Source organism: Cydia fagiglandana, chromosome 21 (assembly GCF_963556715.1).
Source record: "Cydia fagiglandana chromosome 21, ilCydFagi1.1, whole genome shotgun sequence".
Taxonomy (NCBI): Eukaryota; Metazoa; Arthropoda; class Insecta; order Lepidoptera; family Tortricidae; genus Cydia; species Cydia fagiglandana.
The window spans coordinates 2,683,235-2,704,628 of record NC_085952.1 but is presented as its reverse complement, the minus strand read 5'-3'; the positions used below and the strand labels follow the sequence as shown (position 1 = coordinate 2,704,628).

The window sequence follows — 21,394 nt, the reverse complement described above, 5'->3', positions numbered from 1 at the left end:
ACTTGTGTAGCCAGTCGGCTCGAGTCAGCGGTTGCCCAGCTTCTAAAACAAAACAACATCAACCACCGATCAAGCTATTGCAATTTGGACCTAATTATTAGCAGGTTTAGATTGAAATTGGAAACTTATCGGTTCGATCTAGCTTAGTGTTTAATTTATTGGGGATTGGGGGAGCAAACTAGTGATGTGGCACAGGTTTTTACATTTCTGGAGAATTTTTGCCATTGCCATATTCTCGAGAATATTCTCGGTTGCTCTCTTCCAACTCTCTACTAGAGATGCCTAGTGTGTGTTGAACACTGTGTTCCATGGTTGTCAGACGATATCACGAAACATAGTTTAGACAAATACGATTTTGAAGTTTGAATATGAGGACCATCGACCGGAGGTTAAAAAGAAATTTGGGGCAAATGTACGATTCTCACCGACCGGCTGGAGGACCGCCGGAGCGCATTTTCAAGCGATGGAATCCGACCGGAGCCGTCCGCGTCCGCGAGCAGACGACCGGCTTGCGGCCGTACAAATGTGAAATGCGCGTTGACTTCACCCGTTCGGTGGGAATCGTACATAAGACATTTTTTTTGTATAGCTTATATTGTGTCCCACAGCTGGGCAAAGGCCTCCCCTGTCTTTCGCAACTCGTCACGGCTTTGTGCATGCTCCCGCCAGTCGACACAAAATGAGTCACATAAGACATTACTTCTGTTTTTTTACCCGAAAACAGAGAATATTCTCGGGAATATAGCAAACAATTTTCAAACAGAACATCACTATGCCGCAAGCCGCTGACAATTAGTATTGGGTCAAACCGTGAAGACGGGTCTCGCTGCATTTTGGAAAGCTTTGAGCAAATTGAAGCAGCGATATTTAATTGGCTAATTTGAGAAAGTGGAAACTGGTAAAATTCATTCATATTTTATTATTATAAAGAATGAAACAAAGTCAAAGTATTGCTATCTATCCAGTGGGGCATTGCAACGGTAGGATAGCTACCGTGCGACTTATTTTTTTTACAATTATGGCCTGGTAGCGAGTCCTTTAAGCCAAGTCTTTATTTTGCTATTCTTAGAACACTTCATTAAAAGAGTTTAGTAAATGGCAGAGTCTTAGGGAATTTTTTATTTGTAAATTTTATGATTGAAGTGTTTTTATTACGTTTTACATACTTGATTTTTTAGTTTTTTTTTCGTTGTAAGTTTGATGGCTATAGACCCATCTAGAGTCTCTAGACCCGCGGCAAATACGGTTGCAGGGATTGTGGAGGTCAACCTCTTGAACCTAGCCCGAAGCCAAAGAAATAGCGCGCTGTGCGCATTAATAGTTATTTGTTTTACAAGGGGGCAAAGTTGTTGTTTAACTGCTCGTGCTAATATTGATACCCGAGCAAGCGAATGATTCCAAAATTGAACCACGAGCGTAGCGAGTGGTTCGAAAAATGGAATCTTGAGCGTTGAGAGGGTTTCAAAGCACGAGGGTTAAACAAAATTTGCCCCCGAGTGAAACACAAGATTTTTCACCACACCAAATGTAAAATACCAAAAAATCAATTCAAATGAATGTTATTAAATATTGATCATCCCAAATCATCAATTAAAAGTCAATTCTACCAGCAAACATAAGAACCAACTCAAAATTTGCATTTGATTACTGATAGCAAACTACAACTTTGCTATCCGTTTTTGAAGTGCAAAGTAAGAGCTGGTGTAGTGATCGAATTTTCTCTAATATCCAACTTTTTTTAAACTTTCTGTAACTTGCATAGGTATTTAATAAACACAGTTGCAAAAACTGTGACCAATTTTTATTCAAAACTAAAATTAAAAACTAAACTAATCTAAATTAAAATAAATCTAAAAAAATATGTTGGCAGCATTCCCCTTTTAGTGTTTTTGTCAGTAGATTATGTACTAAGTTTGACGATACCAGATTAGGTGGGTCTCGAGTTTGAGCCCCTTGAAGCCTAGCCCGTTGTATGTATTAGCGCGTTGCGCGCCGCCGCACAGCCTGCAGTCCATTCGAAAAACTTTTATGCACAATTGCAGTCGAAGTCGTTTAAAAAAATGCAGCCGTGTGTAAACTTATTCATCGTCAAAGTATGGTCCAAGATCGGGTCTTGAGCCTCTCGAATTTGAGCCCCTTGAGCCTAGCCCGTTGTAAAGCGCGCCGCGCTCGCGCAGCCGCCAGTTTCGCGCCGCGCATCGCACGCAGCAGTCGCGTGCGCATATTAAGTGATAGGACAGTTCGGTTATCGTGATGCGTTCGGGCGTTCTCGCCGTTGTGGTTCTGTGTATAGGTGAGTTTTAATAAATAAAAAGTTACTATAATTTAGCAATAAATTGTATATAAATATATAAAAAAAAATATAAGTTTGCTTTAGGAAGTGGATGGATATTATTTAAAACTTTGCGTGGTCGTTCCCCGTTCTAAGTTTAAGTTTATATTTTATATAATATTTCCTGGATGAGTAATAAAATGAACTAATAAAACTAAGGAAACTACTTACCTACTACAATTTTTTTTACATTTAGTTCAGCTGCTAAAAAAGCTTGAAAAGGTAGCTAAATAGATAGTTAACATAATTATACATATTACATACCTAAAATTTATTAAAATTAGATTTTTTTTTTAATAATTTGTACAATTACAAAATAAAATTTTATTTTTATATTGTATTATAAGTGCGTGATTAAATTAAAATACAAATGCGAAAGTTAAATAAAGCTTTGGGTAATAAAATAACTCAACCGCAAAAGCAATTAATTATTGAATTGATTACCTACCCAATAAATTACTTTCGATTTAATATATTTCACCCTATAGTTTAGTTTAATGATTTCCTTATTATGTGTATTACAGAAACAAATAATTGTTTTTTCGAAAGTTTTACCACAGCATAGTGTACTTGATATTAGCAAAACGGACAAACTATACTATTTATCTTGAACCTTCTCTGAATATATTTTTTTCATAGAAATGTTCAAACTTATCCTTAATCTTATTAAAGTAGAATAAACCCTCGCACTTGACCGCTACGTTATTATATTTAACATAATTTTACCCGATGGTATGCAAGTTTCTCCGCTGCCCCACATTTTATTCAACCGCTCACTTGCTCGCCTGCTATCAACATTCACATTTGCATTTACCATTAGGGCTTAGTACTTTTGATATGCATAGAATCGGGGTTCCATTCCACTATTCCACTAGTTTGTATCCTAGTATACAAACTCCGCAATAAGTTATACATACATACATTGTTTGTATACAAGTGATTTTGTGTCATCGTGATGTCATTACGGTATACTGCAATATGTCTATTGTGTTGAGTTTACTTTCGTTGTTTACACCCACTTCTACGATCTACGAGTTAACTACTTATTCTGTTATTTAATTATTCTATATCCCAAAGTTGTCTGGCTGGAAGAGATCGATTTTTGGCAAAATATCCTCTCCTATATTTAGGTACCTACTGTTTTATTTTACTGACGCGCAAAATGAACAATCGCCTGTTACTATAACTTCGCCATTTTCACTTTGGTTCGCTTTGAAAGATGTAGAATCTTGTAAATAATTTAGTTTAATTCGTAACAAGGAATACAGTGAGTACCTATACATATCGAGACGTCTGACCCCCGGGCCCCTTGGGGCCCTGGGCCCTGAATTGCACACTTTAATTCACATAATGTATCACAGAAAATATCTGTAACAGCGTATAATGACATGTTCAAATATTTAAGAGCACCTCCTGCGCTCCGATATATCTGGCAGCACAATCCCATCGGTCATTACCTGTCGGAGTTCAGCTGCATTGCCTAACTGACATTTGCAACCAGTTTCTCGAACAAGACCACATTCAAATTGAACTTTGCACAGTCTGCCAATCTAGAGGGCTATTCGGCTTTTGAGAATCTCAACAGTGCATCTCGCGCTAGCGAATTAATACATAATTAAAGTCAGTTAATATAAAAATGATGCTGATTTTCAAATTTTGAATTCGCTTCCTGTCTTCAATATGCATTGTAGTTGTTTGTTAGCTCGCTTTTTACATTTATGTGTACCTACTGCACTTGTCGATTAGAGTTAGATCAAGAAAAGTCTGCAACGATTTTTAGCATACGCAGTGCAAGTGTTTATTTATATGTCATAATTTCATAGAAGTTTGACGTTTATATAAATCTTGTACTGCGTGTGCTGTCAAAATCGTTGCAGACTTTTCTTGGTCCAACTCTAGTAATCTCATCTTCTCATTTTCTGATCATTGGATAGATAAATGATTTGGTTGTTATTCATCGTTGTTTGTAAAACACCTATATTTGCATTTCTTTCCTCTTTAGAAGGAAAGGTCTAAACTTCCTAACCGCTGTTAGTTTAATGCCAAAACTACTTGAATAAAGTGACCTTAATTTTCTGCACTTTTCACCTCGCATACCGACCGAAGCGATGTCTTAAGGTCAACTCGGGAAACACTTTCATATTTGTATGTTCAATTTGTTGAAATGTTAGTCTGTTCGGAAAAAGAAGTCGTGGAATGTGGAATGTATTGGGCTCCATACATTCCACGACTTTTCTCTTTCCTCACAGAATACTCATTTTTTTTTCATAAAATCAAATCATATTTAATGGTAAATATAATTTGATATTTAATTTGCCAGTCGCTTTTCTGTGAAGGAAAACATCGTGAGGAAACCGGACTAATCCTAATAAAGCCTAGTTTCCCCTCTGGGTTGGAAGGTCAGATGGCAGTCGCTTTCGTAAAAACAAGTCAATTCTTCAATTCTATGTCAATTCTTGGGATTAGTTGTCAAGCGGACCCCAGGCTCCCATGAGCCGTGGCAATATGCCGGGATAACGCGAGGAAGATGATGTTTTGATAGATACGCAGCTCAAATAAATACAAAATTTATGTAAGACTAATAATATTGATCGGAATTTAAGGAATTAGGTGTATTGAAATGAATATTATTATTTATTGATCGTTCGTATGGCGATCTCTCTTTTCGAGGCGAACAACATGCAAAGTATTTGTAAATAGTATAAAATCAATTTTTCACTAAGATTTCCAATATTTCCATAAAATGTGACCCCTTTTATCGCTCTAAAGTGTAGGTATACATGTAGCGTAGTGGGTCAGGTCGCGAAATCGGAGTAAGAGCAAAACAACCGCTCGATGGAATGTTGGCGCCGCGAATGTCACTTGTTTGCGATATCATCTATTTCCATGTTTACCTACTCTTTTTTTGTGTAGTTTTATATGCTTCTACGTACTACTACGTAAGCTAAATCCTTTTTTAGCTTTAGGTATTTAAATAAAAATAAACAAAATCTACACTCTAATGGCTCCTTATGTCAGTTGAGGGTAGATGAAAACATGAACAAATTTAATAATGTAGGTTAAAGTCAGGTCGTTCAGTGACAGATCCAGGTGGTTTTGTAATTGGTCGGTTAATCAATAAATGTTATAACTACCCGAAAATCTACAAATTGTTTGTTTACTTTCATTTAAACACCTAAAGATACAGACTATAGAGAAAGACCGAGATAAGTTCACAATGATTTTGATAGCACGCAAAATAGCCAACTACCTACTCCAACTAAGCACGTAAAATAGTAGGATTAATAACAAGACATAACACTAAACAAATACCTACATAATATGGGTAAAACAGACAGCCTGTGCAGGGCGTGCATGGAAGAAGAAGAAACAGCCAAACATATTCTTCTAGACTGTAAACAGGTAGAAGTATACAGGAACCAATGCCTATGGTATCTGAAGATCTTGCTAGGTTTCGTGGAGGAGCTGAAGTGGTTATAGTAGGGCTACTTCGTTTCACGCAAAATAGGCACAGTCGATGTCAAAGTAACTAAGATGCTATTTATGCTATGAAAATCGTTGAAAACTTATCTTGATCTAACTATCACAATGTGGAACATAGGCTAGGAAACCATTTATTCATACCAAAACACATCAAAATACATCTCCAGTCACATTACAATAAATACCTACATATAAACTAACTTTCATCTTTATTTTAACAATACTAACTAACTTATATACTAAAACTACAAATAAACATACATCAATCATCAAACCACCCTGAATCGTACCCGGCTCAAAGGTTGGGGACCTTATTCCCGCTGCGTTCCCCCGCTGAACTGCAATGGAAACTTGCTGAACCAGATGCGACCCAGAGCGAGGATCGCAGCCTCTCTCACGCAAACGACGCCCCAATTCCCTAAAGAAGGTGCGAGCCTCTGACCCCCAAGGCCCTGCCGTCTCAGAAAATAGGCTAGGAAATAAATATCAAGTCATCAAACAAGTGTGACAGTCTCAGACAGTCTCCTAAGGTCAATAGTCATAAACCGTGCCAGTTATCATCGTATGCGAACGTTCAACCCCGCCGTTCGGTCGAGGATGCTTGCGTAAGAGAGTTGCGCAAGGGTCTGCGATGCAGCCTCCTGATAAATTAAATAAACAAGTATTGCATGCTCAATGGTTTTTGACCCACGCGAAGAGAAAAGTAGTATCATATATGTAATATGTATGTGTAGGTAAGTCTGTGGTATTGTTGACCTTGTGTTTGGTGGTTAAAACTTCGATTATGCTGTATAGTTCGTTTTTTTAGCATTAGAATTAAGGTAAACAATCTTGATGTGTCTTTTAATTAAAAAACACATTTTAAAAATAAGTTACGGCAAATATGTGACAATTATGAATCTAATACGATCATTTATATTCTTGCTTTCATAAGTAATGGTTACTGATTTTTAAAAATAGTTTTTCAATTAAAAGACATGTCAAGATCGCTTACCTTCTTTCAAGTTCTTTCTAATGCTAAAAAGAACGAACTAATTATAAGTATAGAGTAGAAGATCTCATTATAGAAAAAATGCAAAAAGATGACTAAAATTCGGTGAATATCATACTTAGAATGATTGGTAGGTACCGATTTAGGTGCGTGTTTTTTATTGATTTTTTAGAAATATATAGTTATTAGGCTATGTTTCATGATGAAACAGAAACACAATAAAACCAATAACCTTCAAGAAAATAATATACTGACTCCAATTTTAAAGGCCGGCATCGCACTTTTAACTCCTCTGGTGTTGTGAGTGTCCATTGGCAATGGTAACTGCTTACTATCAAGCGATCCGTTTGCTAGTTTGCCTCCTATATCATAAAGGTCAATATGAAAGTTAAAATTGTGTCGGTTTATGTTACTTCTAATCAAAGAAGTATTATACTTCTAATATTCTGAGTAGACACATACCTACGTAGTTAGCTACCAAAAAAGCGCTGAATTGTCAATTACCGTAAAACGGGGTGAGTAGGTTTCGCGGGGAGAGGTGGGTTATGAGTGGGGAGAGAAGGTTTGAGAGGGCTGAGAAGGGATTTTAAGGTTACTGCTACAAAAATAATGTATTCTAATTTAAAATGGAGCTATAGTAATACGCATAAAAAAAAAATCGATCCAACAAACTTCCAAAATCACCTTTGTATGAAAACCCCTCTCACCCCAAATACGAGGCACTACGGAGTGAGGTGGGTTTTCCTCTTTATCGCCAAAGTTATGAAATGGAACTACCCAAAATAAAATAAAAACTAAAACACAAACGTCCGGAATACTTATTATATACACCATTCAGTTTTCATATGTAAAAATAAAATGTTATCGAGGTTTGAAAGTCAAATTTCACTCAACTCACCCCATTTTACGGTACATACCTAAGTAGTTAGCTGCCAAAAAAGCGTTAAATTGTCAATTACTTTGAGAATTTTGCCAAGATTTTCTGAATTTTAAGCTTCCCATTCAATCAAAACTGCTTCAGTGACTCGAAACAATTCAATCCGTCTACAATAAAATTGCTACTCGGTGCGTTATTTGCATTCTACATCCAATTCTATCTCGTCATCCCTATTACTCTTCTGTGAAATAGCTAGGGTGAAAACGAGATAGTTGGAGAGTAGCTTGACGTTTGTTACGCAACTATTTGCTCCGATGTCGAAGCTACAAGTAGGGTTACCAGATCCAAGTTGGGAATTTCCTGACAAAATTCCTAATTTGCGAGTATTTTTTCTGACGGTCAGATTGGCGAGGGGGCTAGCCGTAAGTTATATCTGTGTATGCTTGATACATTGTTTAAATTTGAATAATGTAATAGAAAAGTCTGTTAATTCACTGAAATCTCTGACATTTTCGTATTCCGGCCGCATTCCTAAAAAAGTAAAAGTGCACGACTTTGAAATTATAACCCAACCTCTGGGGGCCCGATTCGGATTATGAAATAGACATCTATTAGATATCTTTAAGACATCACCAAGATACGATAACGATATGTTTAAGATATAACCTGTCAAATTTGACATTTTGCGATTCTGGAGATACTCTTGAACGATTTCCACAGGATATGACTTAGAGATCTAATTCACATCTAATAGATATCTTACTCTATCTAACGTAAAAGTGATATTAGTTGCCCGAATTGCGCTGCAAAAGAGAACTAGTTGATATCTAAACTATAACGTATCTAGAATGGGTCTAGTACGTGTCGTCTCTTGTGAATATCTTGAAGTTCCAATACGGCAGTTTGAAATTATAACCCAACCTTTGGGACATCGCGCGTCGGATACGAAACAGTGTGGCCCCTAGACCTCCAACTAAATCTAAATTTGCTCAGAGACAATTCGCTACACAATCTGCCTATTTATAGGTATAAAATACTATCAATAAACTCATTAATACTCGTATATATCCTCATACAACGTCACAAGCATATCTGTTGCTTAAAAGAAGATCCCAACCTATAGTTATTGAAGCAATACTTGTACAAAACCAATAATTATTTTTTTCTTTTTCATTCCTGACAAACGGCCAAATTTCCTGACATCTGGTAACCCTAGCTGCAAGGATCTTGATTGAATAGTGCCGGAATTTGCTTAGTGGCTCTGGCTTGAATGGATTTTCTACCCAGTGTTTCAATTTGAGCTACGAAACACGTAAAAATAAATTCTCCGGGCTTTTTCCTAGTTTAAAATACTTTTAGTCGATAAATATGTTGGTTTTCGAGTTCCAATGGTTTCTTTTTTTTATTAAAAGATATTTTATTTTACAAGTAGGCATATTGAAATACGCTTTTTGACGTCAAATAAAGCTACCCGAGAACTCTAAATTTTAGGAGGGTATTCCAATAAGGGACCGACAAACAACACGGCGGGACACATCTTTTCAAAATATTAAGTACATCTAACATACAATAAATATTTAAACAATAATAAATACAAATATTTTTTTGAAGTAAAATGTAACTGAAAATCGAATACATGACGTCATTAAGAAGAAATGTCTTAAGTAAGTGCTTGAATTCATTTAATTAAAATAAGTGCAAGTATTTTTTTTCCTGTTAGGTACTTATATAATAACATTTATCTGAATGTTCTTTAACGTTCTATTTTTACGTGAACGCTGTCTTATAACGTTACATCACGGTATTTTCACGCTCATTTCCCCCGTTTCCCGCAGTCATTAACGATCAGTTACGATTAACGATAAGCCGGGGTGCCTAGCCAAGACGCCTATCGTTTACGCCGCAGCGAAACTGTAATCTATATCTATCACTTCCATATTAGTGCGACAGAGACATGAGCGTTTCTCTCGCTACAGAGCGCAAACGAAACGAAACGATACTTATAAGATAATATTAAGAGTAAATAAGAGTGATTACAGAGACAGTTAAAAGCCGAACTTTAAGATACGTCAGTTAATAGAATGTAGAAAAAATATGGATAGAAGCGCTGGTGGCCTGGCGGTAAGAGCGTGCGACTTGCAATCCGGAGGTCGCGGGTTCAAACCCTGGCTCGTACCAATGAGTTTTTCGGAACTTATGTACGAAATATCATTTGATATTTACTAGTCGCTTTTCGGCGAAGGAAAACATCGTGAGGAAACCGGACTAATCCCAATAAGACCTAGTTTCCCCTCTGGGTTGGAAGGTTAGATGGCAGTCGCTTTCGTAAAAACTAGTGCCTACGTCAAATCATGGGATTAGTTGTCAAGCAGACCCCAGGCTCCTATGTGAGCCGTGGCAAAATGCCGGGATGACGCGAGGAAGAAGAAAAAATATGGATTCGATATGTCAGTGTCAAATGTGACGTTTCTTCAAACAAAAACAGCACTTTTGACCTGACACATCTAATCCATATCGTTTCTAGATCTATTAACTGACGTATCTTAAAGTTCGAATCGGGCAGTCAGGGAGCTTTGTTCGCTGTATATGTATACTTTGTGTTCCTTTAATATGTATTACGTATAACACTAACTATTTTTAATAAATCTATCCCTGTAAACACATGCACACAGTTAACATTTCACGGATACTTTTTAATATCAACTCAATTTATTCATATATATGGTACAAAAACAAGTCAAAAGTAATAAAATAAATAAATTCCTTTGTGTTAGGTAATAAAAAATTGGTATCTTGGCTAAGCGCACAGGTAACGGTAACGAACTAAACTGATCTAAATCGCACATCTTTAGTGATTTCTTTTTACGCACTGTTTCTCGGTATACACTAGAAAGCTTAAACTAAATTTTTAAACACTGACCGTTGACCAGAAGACCATAAAAATCCATTTTATTCAATGATAATGCGTTTTCTGTTCGCTTTCTCATGTTAAGGCCCGATTCGAACTTCAAATATTACGTCTAGATACGATATGGATCAGATATCTCAGTGTCAAAAGACTCAAAAGTGAAGTTTTTGTTTGAATAAACGTCACTTTTGAGACTGACATATCTAATCCATATGAAAAGTGACGTTTTTGTTTGAATAAACGTAATTCTTGAAACTGACATATCTAATCCATATCGTACAAAAACAAGACATTTGATTACAGCGGCAGTTAAGCCTCAGACAGCTTTGTTCGCTGTCATAATTCTTTGAATGTATATAAATATTTTGTGTTAATAAATAAATGAAAAAAAAAGCCAAAAAACAATAAATAAAAATAACTTAAAATTAAACTAAATACAAAATATTCCGAAATAAAATTAAAATGAAACTAAATACAAACTATTCTAAAATAAAATGAAATAAAACTAATCTATCCATATCGTATCTAGACGTAATATTTGATATATCTTAAAGCTCGAATCGGGCCGTTAGAATTATTTAGAAAACGATAGTTTTCTAGAATTGCGCCGTTTAGGTAAGTAATGTGAAACTTTCTTGCCGGTAGCGCCGTAAGCGCTTTTCCTTTTAAAGTAGAAAATTGGACAGAGTCCGTCTAAGCTAACTCTGCACCGATTTTGATGTGATAGTGTGAAAGTATCACTATACACGCCATGTTTTCATAGAAATATTACGTTTAAGGTAGCGCTTCCATGACTGCGAAGTCTTTGTAACATTAGCTTGGTCTGAGTCTCGGGTCTGAGGGCCCGATTCGGATTTTGGAATAGACATCTATTAGATATCTTTTACACATCACCAAGATACGATAACGTACAGATCTAACCTGTCAAATTTGACATTTGCGAGATTCTGGAGATACTCTTGAACGATTTCCTCAGGATATGACTTAGAGATCCAATTCACATCTAATAGATATCTTACTCTATCTAACGTAAAAGTGACATTGGTTGCCCGAATTGCGCTGCAAAAGAGAACTAGTTAATATCTAAACTATAACGTATCTAGAATGGATCTAGTACGTGTCGTCTCTTGTGAATATCTTGTAATTCGAATACGGCAATGAGTCTAAAAATGGGGACATTTTTAACCCTTTGTTTGACATAATTTTTTAAGTCATGTTGTAGTTTGTCATGTAATCATTAATCATTAGTTCTAAAACTGAAACCGTTAACTTTTCAGGATTTTCGTAAGGTTAAGTTAGGTTTGTTTAATGGCAATCCTGAAAAGTTAGTTAAAAGATGCTGAACCAAACAATTTATGACAACGAAAATGCGGACAAACAATGGGTACATTATGACTTAAAACTTTAAGGGAAACAATAATAGAGTAAGAGACAATAATGCTACCTGCGTAGACACACTGGCACCGTCGTCCCACCCCCAACGGACTACTGTAAGAGCGGGCGGGGCGGCGGAAAGCGCCGAAATTCTAAAACGTAACAAATATAAGAGCCTCGGTAGAGAGTACCATTTTGTAACATTTGGAGTTCGAACTCTAGGTCCATGGGGTCCCAGCGCGCATAAGGTGTTCGCAGAAATCGCGAAGCGTCTGGTTGACATAACTGGTGACCGAAGAGCTGGCGGCTACCTCGCACAACGTATCAGCATTGCGATACAGCGAGGAAATGCCGCCAGCATCCTTGGTACAATGCCTCATGGGCCTATTTTAGATTTAAGCTAGTTATTAATTTCGTTGATGTCGGACCCGGGTATGTCCTTAAACTACGTCCAGGACGCGGGTATGTCCTTAAACCACGTCCAAGACCACCGGTGGATGGGCAGCAGCGTCCCTCAAATTCGGTGTACTCGACTGCGATCGCCAACCCGCCTGCCAAGCGTGGCGATTATGGTATTCACCCCCCAAAAAAGGGGGAGGCCTATGTTCAGCAGTGGACGTCTTATGGCTGAGATGATGATAATTAATTTCGATTAGTAGTACCACTGTATATATATTGTATGTAAATAAATGATTTAAATATAGAGACCCCAAATGACATTTCGGGGAACTCAAAAAGGTTTTTAAATGCCGAGATTTTTTATTTTATTTTTATGTTATTTCCTCATCTTGAGGTTTTCCCGATTGCATTATATAAATGAGCCCAGATCTTTATTTGTTTACTTTTTTTAGGGTTCCGAACCCAAAGGGTAAAAACGGGACCCTATTACTAAGACTCCGTTGTCCGTCTGTCTGGCCGTCCGTCCGTCTGTCACCAGGCTGTATCTCACTGAATCGTGAATCTAATAATAAAATCGTGAAAATCTATTGCTGCTATAACAACAAATACTAAAAACAGAATATAATAAATATTTAAGGGGGGCTTCCATACAACAAACGTGATTTTTTGCCGTTTTTTGCGTAATGGTACGGAACCCTTCGTGCGCGAGTCCGACTCGCACTCGACGGCCGGTTTTTTGTATTTATTTTAAATGAATTCTATTTAAATATGTGGCGGTGCTCAAAGATTTCTAAAACACGTTGGGGGTCAAATTCTCAAGGGAAAAGTTAAAGTTTTCAGATTTAAATCACGAATATATCTAAAAGTAGGTATTATAAACGCCAGACAAACGGCGCGATTCGGGAAATGAATTAGAGCTGCGCTAGATATTAAATAGTAAAGATATGTGACGTTCCACGATAAAAGGTACCATATGGCGGCCGCAATAATATTGGAGCGGCGTTAATAATAGCGCAAGCGCCAACCGCCATAAGGTACCTTTTGCCATGGAACGTCACATATCTTTACTATTTCATATCTAGTGAATCTCTAATTCATTTTCCGAATCGCGCCGATAAGGGGTACAAACAGTACCTATAGCTAACTGTTTAGACGATAACGCTTGCACTCACTTGAATGTTTAGTCGCAATTGGCGACATGTTTCGGGCCCATCGGGGGTCCTTCTTCAGGTTCGAGTGTGAGTATAGTAAATACTCAATATCTTGTGTTTTCCAGCTGTTTTCTGTCCAACTTCGCAACACAATCGCGCTATTCAAGTTTAATGATTAATATAATTAAATAATAATGAGTATAATGACAAATGCATAAAAACATGACATTCATAAATGACAACTTCACCAAATTAGGATAGAGTTAAACCACGAAAAGTCTGCAGCGATTTTGATAGCCTACGCAGTGCAAGTGTTATTTATACGTCATAATTGAATAGAAGTTTGACGTTTAAAATAACACTTGCGCTGTGTGGGCTATCAAAATCGCTGCAGACTTTTCTTGGTCTAACTTCTATCTACATATCTAAATAAATAACACTTGCAGTGCGTGGGCTATCAAAATCGCTGGAGACTTTTTTTGGTCCAACTATCAATAAGCAAAAACACAATCATAGATCACAAAAATAAAATGCAATATTTCACAGATTATCATGATTCTCACATAAAGGGGCCCACTGATTAACAGTCCACCGGCCGGTATCGGTCTGTCAGTTGTTCGGAACTGTCAAAATTTTGTTCTAACGGACAGGCCGATACCGTCCGGCGGACTGTTAATCAGTGGGGCCCTTAACAAGTTATAATAAACATAATATTTTGTATGAGAAGTGCAGTTTCTCACGACATTGACCTAAAGTTGTCAGACGCATAAAGTGTCAAAAAAGATGAATAAAAGATAGAGAACGTGGTTGCCTTTGGTAGCTCGTGCTTTGTCCGTAATTTATTACATACATCTTCAAGAAAAAAGTCATCATTCTCTTGCCCTTGTCCCATTCACTTGGGGTCGGCGCAGCATGTCTTTCTCTTCCACACCTCTCTGTCGCCCGTCATTTCATCATTCACTTGCGTTTGTTTCTCATCTCTCACACAGTCCGTCCACCTTTTCCTCGGTTTTCCTTTCCTCGTACTTCCCTCCACATTCATTCGTAATATTTCTCGTCACATGACTTTCATCCCTCCGCATCACATTGCCCGTACCACGCTAGGCGATTTGCGCTAACATTCTGTTATCTTCAAGAAAAAAGTGTTTGTAAAATAAAGTCTGAATAATGACTGGCCTGTAACACGAGCAAATAATTAAAACATAGATTGTACTCCTCAAACGTAGACACTTTTGTTCTACAACTTTTAAAAATTATGAAGTATATTTAGACTATTTTTCATACAAAATAAATATAATCTTCAATGGACGCCATCGCCACGCCATCGCCATATCATTTTGACTGACGTTGCTTGTCATGCTTTAAACATATCAAAATTCGCAATACATTGCGTCTTAGAATAAACTTTAAAGTGTATTAAAAATCAAACCACAAGTTATTTGTGTTAGTAGTGCCACAAGTAAGTTGCTGAACAAATGTTGGTCAGTATGAGGAGTACAGCCTACAGTTTAATTTTTTGCTCGTACTACACAGGCCACACCCGGTATATTATAGAGCTCGACGTGCTAATGCCGAATAGTTGACACGTTGCTGTCACCTCTATTGGCAATTGACATATACTGGGACCGCGTCGAGCACCGGTACCACCACCTTATGGATTTGATATTAAATATTGATATGATCCCTCGCGCTTATTGGTGCGCGCAAAATAAACATAAATTCAATGAAAGCTTAATTTACCTGCATAAAGGATGACTCACGTTAGACCGGACCGTGTCTGGGCCGGAGCTTCCGGTGCTTACTTTTCTATGACTTGACAGGCGATCACGTGATGCTTTCCATAGAAAACCATGCGCCGGAAGTTCCGGCCCGGACACGGCCGGTAACGTGAGTCAACCTTAAATGTGAAACAATTTTTTTATTCATTAAAATTTGTTATTTCTGGTTGCTAATAGTTTTGCATTAGTAAGTAAAATAATGTAATCTAAACATGCAATTACACAAACTAGTTAAAGTAAGGTATTGTATTCAAATTACTGCAAAACTAGATGTAGGTAATTAACAATAGTCTAATGTCTATCACCCACTTAACATCCCACTCGCATATCAGGTTTAGACCAATAGAAGTCTGCAACCATTTTGATAATGATAACACCCGCAGTGCAAGTGTTATTTATACGTCATAATTTCATAGAAGGTTGACATTTAAAATAATACTTGCACTGCGTCAGCTATCAAAATTGTTGCAGACTTATAATCCTAGACCCTAGTACGTACGTAACGTATAGCTCTAGGAAAAAACTACTCCTTTTTGAGTTTTTTTTTTGTATTAGGCCCATTTCACTAACCTGGGATTAATCGGTTAAACATGGAGTTACCATGATTACCAGTACAATTTGACACTGGGTTGACGGTTTAACTGCTTAACCTAGGGTTATTGAGATGGAGCAAGTGGGCCTTAATATCATAAATAAATACAGGTTAAGTGTGGCTGCGGGTTAAGTGTTGTTGGCCTTCACATCAGGCCCTATTTACACATTGATTAGTGTTTATTATAAGTTCATACATCCTACAATTCTTCTATTTCACTACATCTTAAAACGTCCCCCGCCGCGTCTGTCTGCTTGTATATATGTATGTAGGGGATAAACTCAAAAACTACTGAACCGATTTTTATACGGTTTTCACCTATAGTTCGTTTTTTTATCATTAGAAATTAGGTAAACAATCTTGATGTGTCTTTTAATTGAAAAACACATTTTAAAAATAAGTTACGGCAAATATGTAAAAATTATGAATCTAATACCTACTGCTTTCATAAGTAATAGTTTTTGAATTATAAAAAGCGTTTTTCAATTAAAAGACGTGTCAAGATCGCTAACCTTCTTGCAAGTTCTTTCTAATGCTAAAAAAGAACGAACTATATGTATATAAATAGTGTGATTCTTGAGAAAGTTTATGGTGTATAATTTGCTAAGGTTTCGTGTAACCCGTGCAAAGCAGAGCGAGGCGATAATTTGGAAATAAATAACACTTTGTCTCAAAACTATTCACTTGACTTCCAACCCCAGACCTCACGTCGATAGCCAAACGTGCCGTAAAACGGGGTGAGTAGGTTTCGCGGGGAGAGGTGGGTTATGAATGGGGAGAGAAGGTTTGAGAGGGGGGTGAGAAGGGATTTTAAGGCTACTGCTAGAAAAATAATGTATTCCATGGAGCTATAGTAATACGCATAATAAAAAAAAATCGATCCAACAATCTTCCAAAATCACCTTTGTATGAAAACCCCGCTCACCCCAAATACTAGGCACTACGGGGTGAGCTGGGTTTTCCTCTTTATCGTCAAAGTTATGAAATGGAACTACTCAAAATAAAATGAAAACTAAAATACAAACGTCCGGAACAGTTTTCACATGTAAAAATAAAATGTTATCGAGGTTTGAATTTCAGTTTTGACCCTACTCACCCCATTTTACAGTACTCGTAGATAATTATCACTAACGCTTAATTAGTGCTGCGGTCGCTTTGTGGGCTGCGGTGTCCCACCACCCCAGTCGGTATGCAATGAGGTACTTTTGGAAATCGAAAACTAATCTTTTGATCTGTTTTTCAAACTAAAATAGAAATCAATTTTGTACCAAGTACTTACCTTTTAGATACTGTCTACTAGTACTAGGCCATAAATATGGCCATTTACTAATTAGTCAAATCCTTACCTTTATTAAACGTCGAAACATTTGTTAAATATTTATGTACCTACTACGAAGTTTTGTACATAGAATTTTATGGTGCCACAATGAATTTACCTCCTGCCTCCAAATCCGCGATACGCGATATCGCGTACACGCGATTTAATGCAAATTTAAAGTCATAATTTATAGTACTTAGAGGTTTTGAGGTTATTTGAGGTTGCAATTTTCAAGTTAGACACGTAAACAGTTAACATGGATTCCGGAAGACATTCGCGCTCCTCATTCGCGAAATAATATTTGATAGCCCGTTAAATGCTTACAAAACTTCGCCTATAAGTATCTTCGTACGAGTGGTCTGGGTCATAAAATGTATTGTTTTCTTTTGACTGAGTCTATTTTGTTCTTTAAATAAGTAAAAAAGCAATCTTCTAAATTGTAATACCTGTTTTACTGTATTCCAATTTAAGAGATTAGTTCTACTGCCGTTTTTCCGTTAACTTAATCAATTAACTGAACAAGAGGTATAAGAAACGGAACAAAAACGTGGCACTGCGCAGTCTCAAGTAAGATTAACAACGCAAACTTGGACAGTGGTTAAAAATTAAAATATTTGTGTAAATATTTTAGTCAGCATCGATACTTCTATTGCCAAATTATGTAGGAAATCTTCTCTCATTATACTTATTCAGGGTGGCTTAAAATATAACTGTATTCCCGTGGTCAGGAAGGTTTTGAGATTATACTGAGCAACTTTTCCTATGGAACCAACCACGAAATAGCGAAAAAAAATTTGGCTGTTTCATACGTTTTGGCTGTTCCATTTTCTATGGGAGGGTAAAAATAAATCCGCGATTTTGTGGTTGGTTCCATCCATAGTAAAAGTTGCTCAGTATAATCGCAAAAGGGTCAATTTTCAAATAGGCATTTTTTGCTGTCCCACGGCTAAAACTCGAAGTCCATAGGACTAAAAGACTGGGTATGTATATATTTTCCTTCAGTGTATTATAAGCTTTAAAAATCATGCACAACTGTACCAAAAATATTATTTGGTCCTGACAAAATCGCATTTGAAGTTCCAAAAACGGAGAAATTTGCCGTTTTTCGCGTGTCCCAGTGGCGGCATCGCGCAATAAAAAAAATCATAACTTTGGATGTAGGCAATGTATTATAAACAACTTTGTATTTCTATAAAGAGCATTTTTCAGAGAATTGATTTAATCATATTGATAAATTAATGCGTTATTTAATAAAACAAGGGAAGCCTTTTTATCGCTGTCCCGCGCGGCACCTGTTTTGTTATGACTTAAATATACCCCCTATAATCTTCTTTGTCTATTGAATAACGGTTAGATTAAATTTACAACGCAATAGTGCGGTTAGTTGGGCATCGATTGACATCAAATGTAAACCCGGAAACATTTTAATTTATTTAAAAACATATAAAAATCTCTTTCGATATATTTTGGTACGACTACAACGACATTTGTATGGACGCTGAATACGTTGGTACATAGTTGGAATAAAAATATTTCTTTTATAATAATAGTTGCAAATATAGTGTTAAAATATATAGTAAAATAAATAAGTGAATCTGTTGTATTGTGTAGGAAATATCGCTAAAAAATATTATTGGCGACATGTCGCGACATTTGTATGGCGACATTTATACGGCTATTTTGACCGTATAAATGTCGATCGTGGCATACAAATGTCGACATAGGGCCATACAGATGTCGAGAAGGTGTTATACATATGTCGTCAGGGTCTTATAAATGCAACAAAAATAATAAATAGTGGCATATACATGTTGATACTGCCATATAATGTCGAAAAAATGCCGTATACATGTCAAAAGCGCCTTACAAATGGCTAAATAGTGTCATACAAATGTCGATCTTTAAACGTCCATATCTAGCTAACTATAAAAAGTACAGAGGTGCCTCCTACAGTATATTTTTTGTTGTTAAGAACCCTTCTTAAAACGATGATTATAAATCAGATTTTTCAAAAATAAAAAATTGCCATACAAATGTCGAAAAAACACCCTCTTCAAAAATTGACCCAAAACCTCCATGGCAACGGGAATGCAGTTATTTTTTAAGTAAGTTATAAGGGATTCAATATTAGGATAGAGATTAGGGAGTGCTCCCGGTACTGGTTTTCTATACAAATACAGTACCGGAACCGGGAATTCCCGGTTCTCGCCATACAAACTCAGTACCGAGAGCATTCCCTGATAGAGATAGTTTCAATCCCTGGAAAGTTAAAAGAAATCATCTTTAAATATATGTCAGTAGGATTTCGTCTGTAAATTTAAATATGTGATTCAGAAACAAACATCCTAAAATTATCTTGTAATATGTTTTTACAAGTCTAACTTCAGTAGTTATATTTTCTTAATATTTAATTGACTAAATCAACATACCGCACGTTATATAGCTCGTCGTGGGAGTGGGTCGCGCAGCGGTATCTGCAGCGCACATACGTAGATTTGACCGATTTAGGCGGCCATAAGTCGAAATATTGAAAATCACTACACAAATAAACAATTGACATCCTTATCTACCTAATATTCCAGGGCACCTACCCCCACCACTTTCGACTCATTAGCTAAAGGGTACGCAAATCTACAGGTAATCGAAATCAGATTGTCACATTCAGTGTACGTATCAGTTCTCGGTGTATTCAGTTTACTTAGTGTTATAAATTGCAACAACAATTTTTGGCGTACTCTAGTATAGTGAAAGCAATGGATTCCTATAATTCAGGTAAGAATCTATTAATATAATATAAAAGTGTGAAAAATTTGGTCAGTTTACTGTATCTAACAAGCGTTTAAACGTAACACCTTTATTTAAGCAAGTTTTCGTAAATTTTATTTTTCAAAAGTCATTTTGAAATACTTCCCAGGTCGTCCCAGGTGTTCTTTATATCAGAAAAAAATTGGCACATATTCAAAATTATACTAACAATAGCAGTTTCTGCCCAAACGTGCCCAGCGCCAAATAAATGCCAATCGAATTAGTCAGGGTAAAAACTCCAAAAACCGTTTATAATTTTGTTTTTAATAGTAATTCTTATTTCTTTGTTACAGAGTCTGTTAATGCCTCTGTTGTTACAGTAGTGACTCGTAAATATTGATTTCAGACGATGATGGATCAGAATTTACAATTTTAAATGAAAAATTGAATCATTTTGAAAATTATCTTATTGAGTACTATGGGCTCACCGAAGATGGTAAAATGACCCTTAAACATAGCTTTTCCCGATTTAAATCGCAAATGAAAGATGACATGATGATGGACAAAGGCACAAAAGACAACAACAAAAGAAACATTCCTGAAAAATAATGCGACTTGGTTAGGTGGAACTTTCGAAATTCCGAAGAATGCATCTAATCGGCCTGGACGTCCAAGTAAATCATTTGAGGATTCCAGTGAACGGACCAAAAGAAGGAAGACGGAGGACATTCGTGCTACAGTAGATGATAAAATCATAGTCCATGCTGCGCAAGTTATTTTACTTACAAACAGAGGGAAACAGAAGTGCATCGATGTATCGAATGCCACGGCAGAGTTGTACGTTAAAGAGTATGGTTGGCACCCCATGACTCCGACGATGCGTCGCACCATTATTGCACGGTGCAAGCATAATCGAAAACGCAATATTACCAATCAGCCAACTTTCGGAGGACGCAGCAGAAGCCCGAACATTTTCGAGCATATATAGCACTTTGCAAGGAAGTTTTCAAGAGAAGAGTGCAACCTCGACATCTACCACAGACTATTACTTACATCGGATCCTCTTGTTAGCAGTATGAGGACTAATAAAAAAAACTCACACAAACCTTTTTCAAGCGGAACTATTGATGCCGGCCAGTATTTGATAAAAATATAAAACATACTTTACAAATGCACAGCAATTTAACTATAATAAATAAGTTTTTATCAGTTTTTATTAATTAATTATTATAATTTTTTGTAAAATGAATAGGTATGTGTTATACTATTATTTCCATTTATTTATTTTTCTTCTTAGGCTAGGTCATTTATAACATGAATATAAAAGTAAAAAGTATACTATTATTATTATTGTAGTGACATAATTGCGTTATTTTTATTGTAAGTTATAGCTGGTCAAGCAAACCTTGTCAGTAAAAAAAGGCGCGAAATTCAAATTTTCTATGG

At 36.5% G+C, this 21,394-nt stretch overlaps 1 protein-coding gene across 4 annotated transcripts in view; it reads left to right on the top strand.

Annotated features, from left to right (window-relative positions):
- The first annotated feature begins 2,176 nt into the window (after positions 1-2,176).
- Positions 2,177-21,394, top strand: part of LOC134675052 (protein Skeletor, isoforms B/C) — a 114,424-nt gene continuing 95,206 nt past the window's right edge. For 3 of the 4 annotated variants that reach the window (XM_063533199.1, XM_063533198.1, XM_063533200.1), the window contains exon 1: positions 2,177-2,293. In XM_063533199.1, the coding sequence (XP_063389269.1) occupies positions 2,254-2,293 (40 nt within the window). In that variant the 5' untranslated portion in view covers positions 2,177-2,253. The remainder of the gene's footprint in view (positions 2,294-21,394) is intronic. The other variant, XM_063533197.1, reaches the window with a different exon arrangement.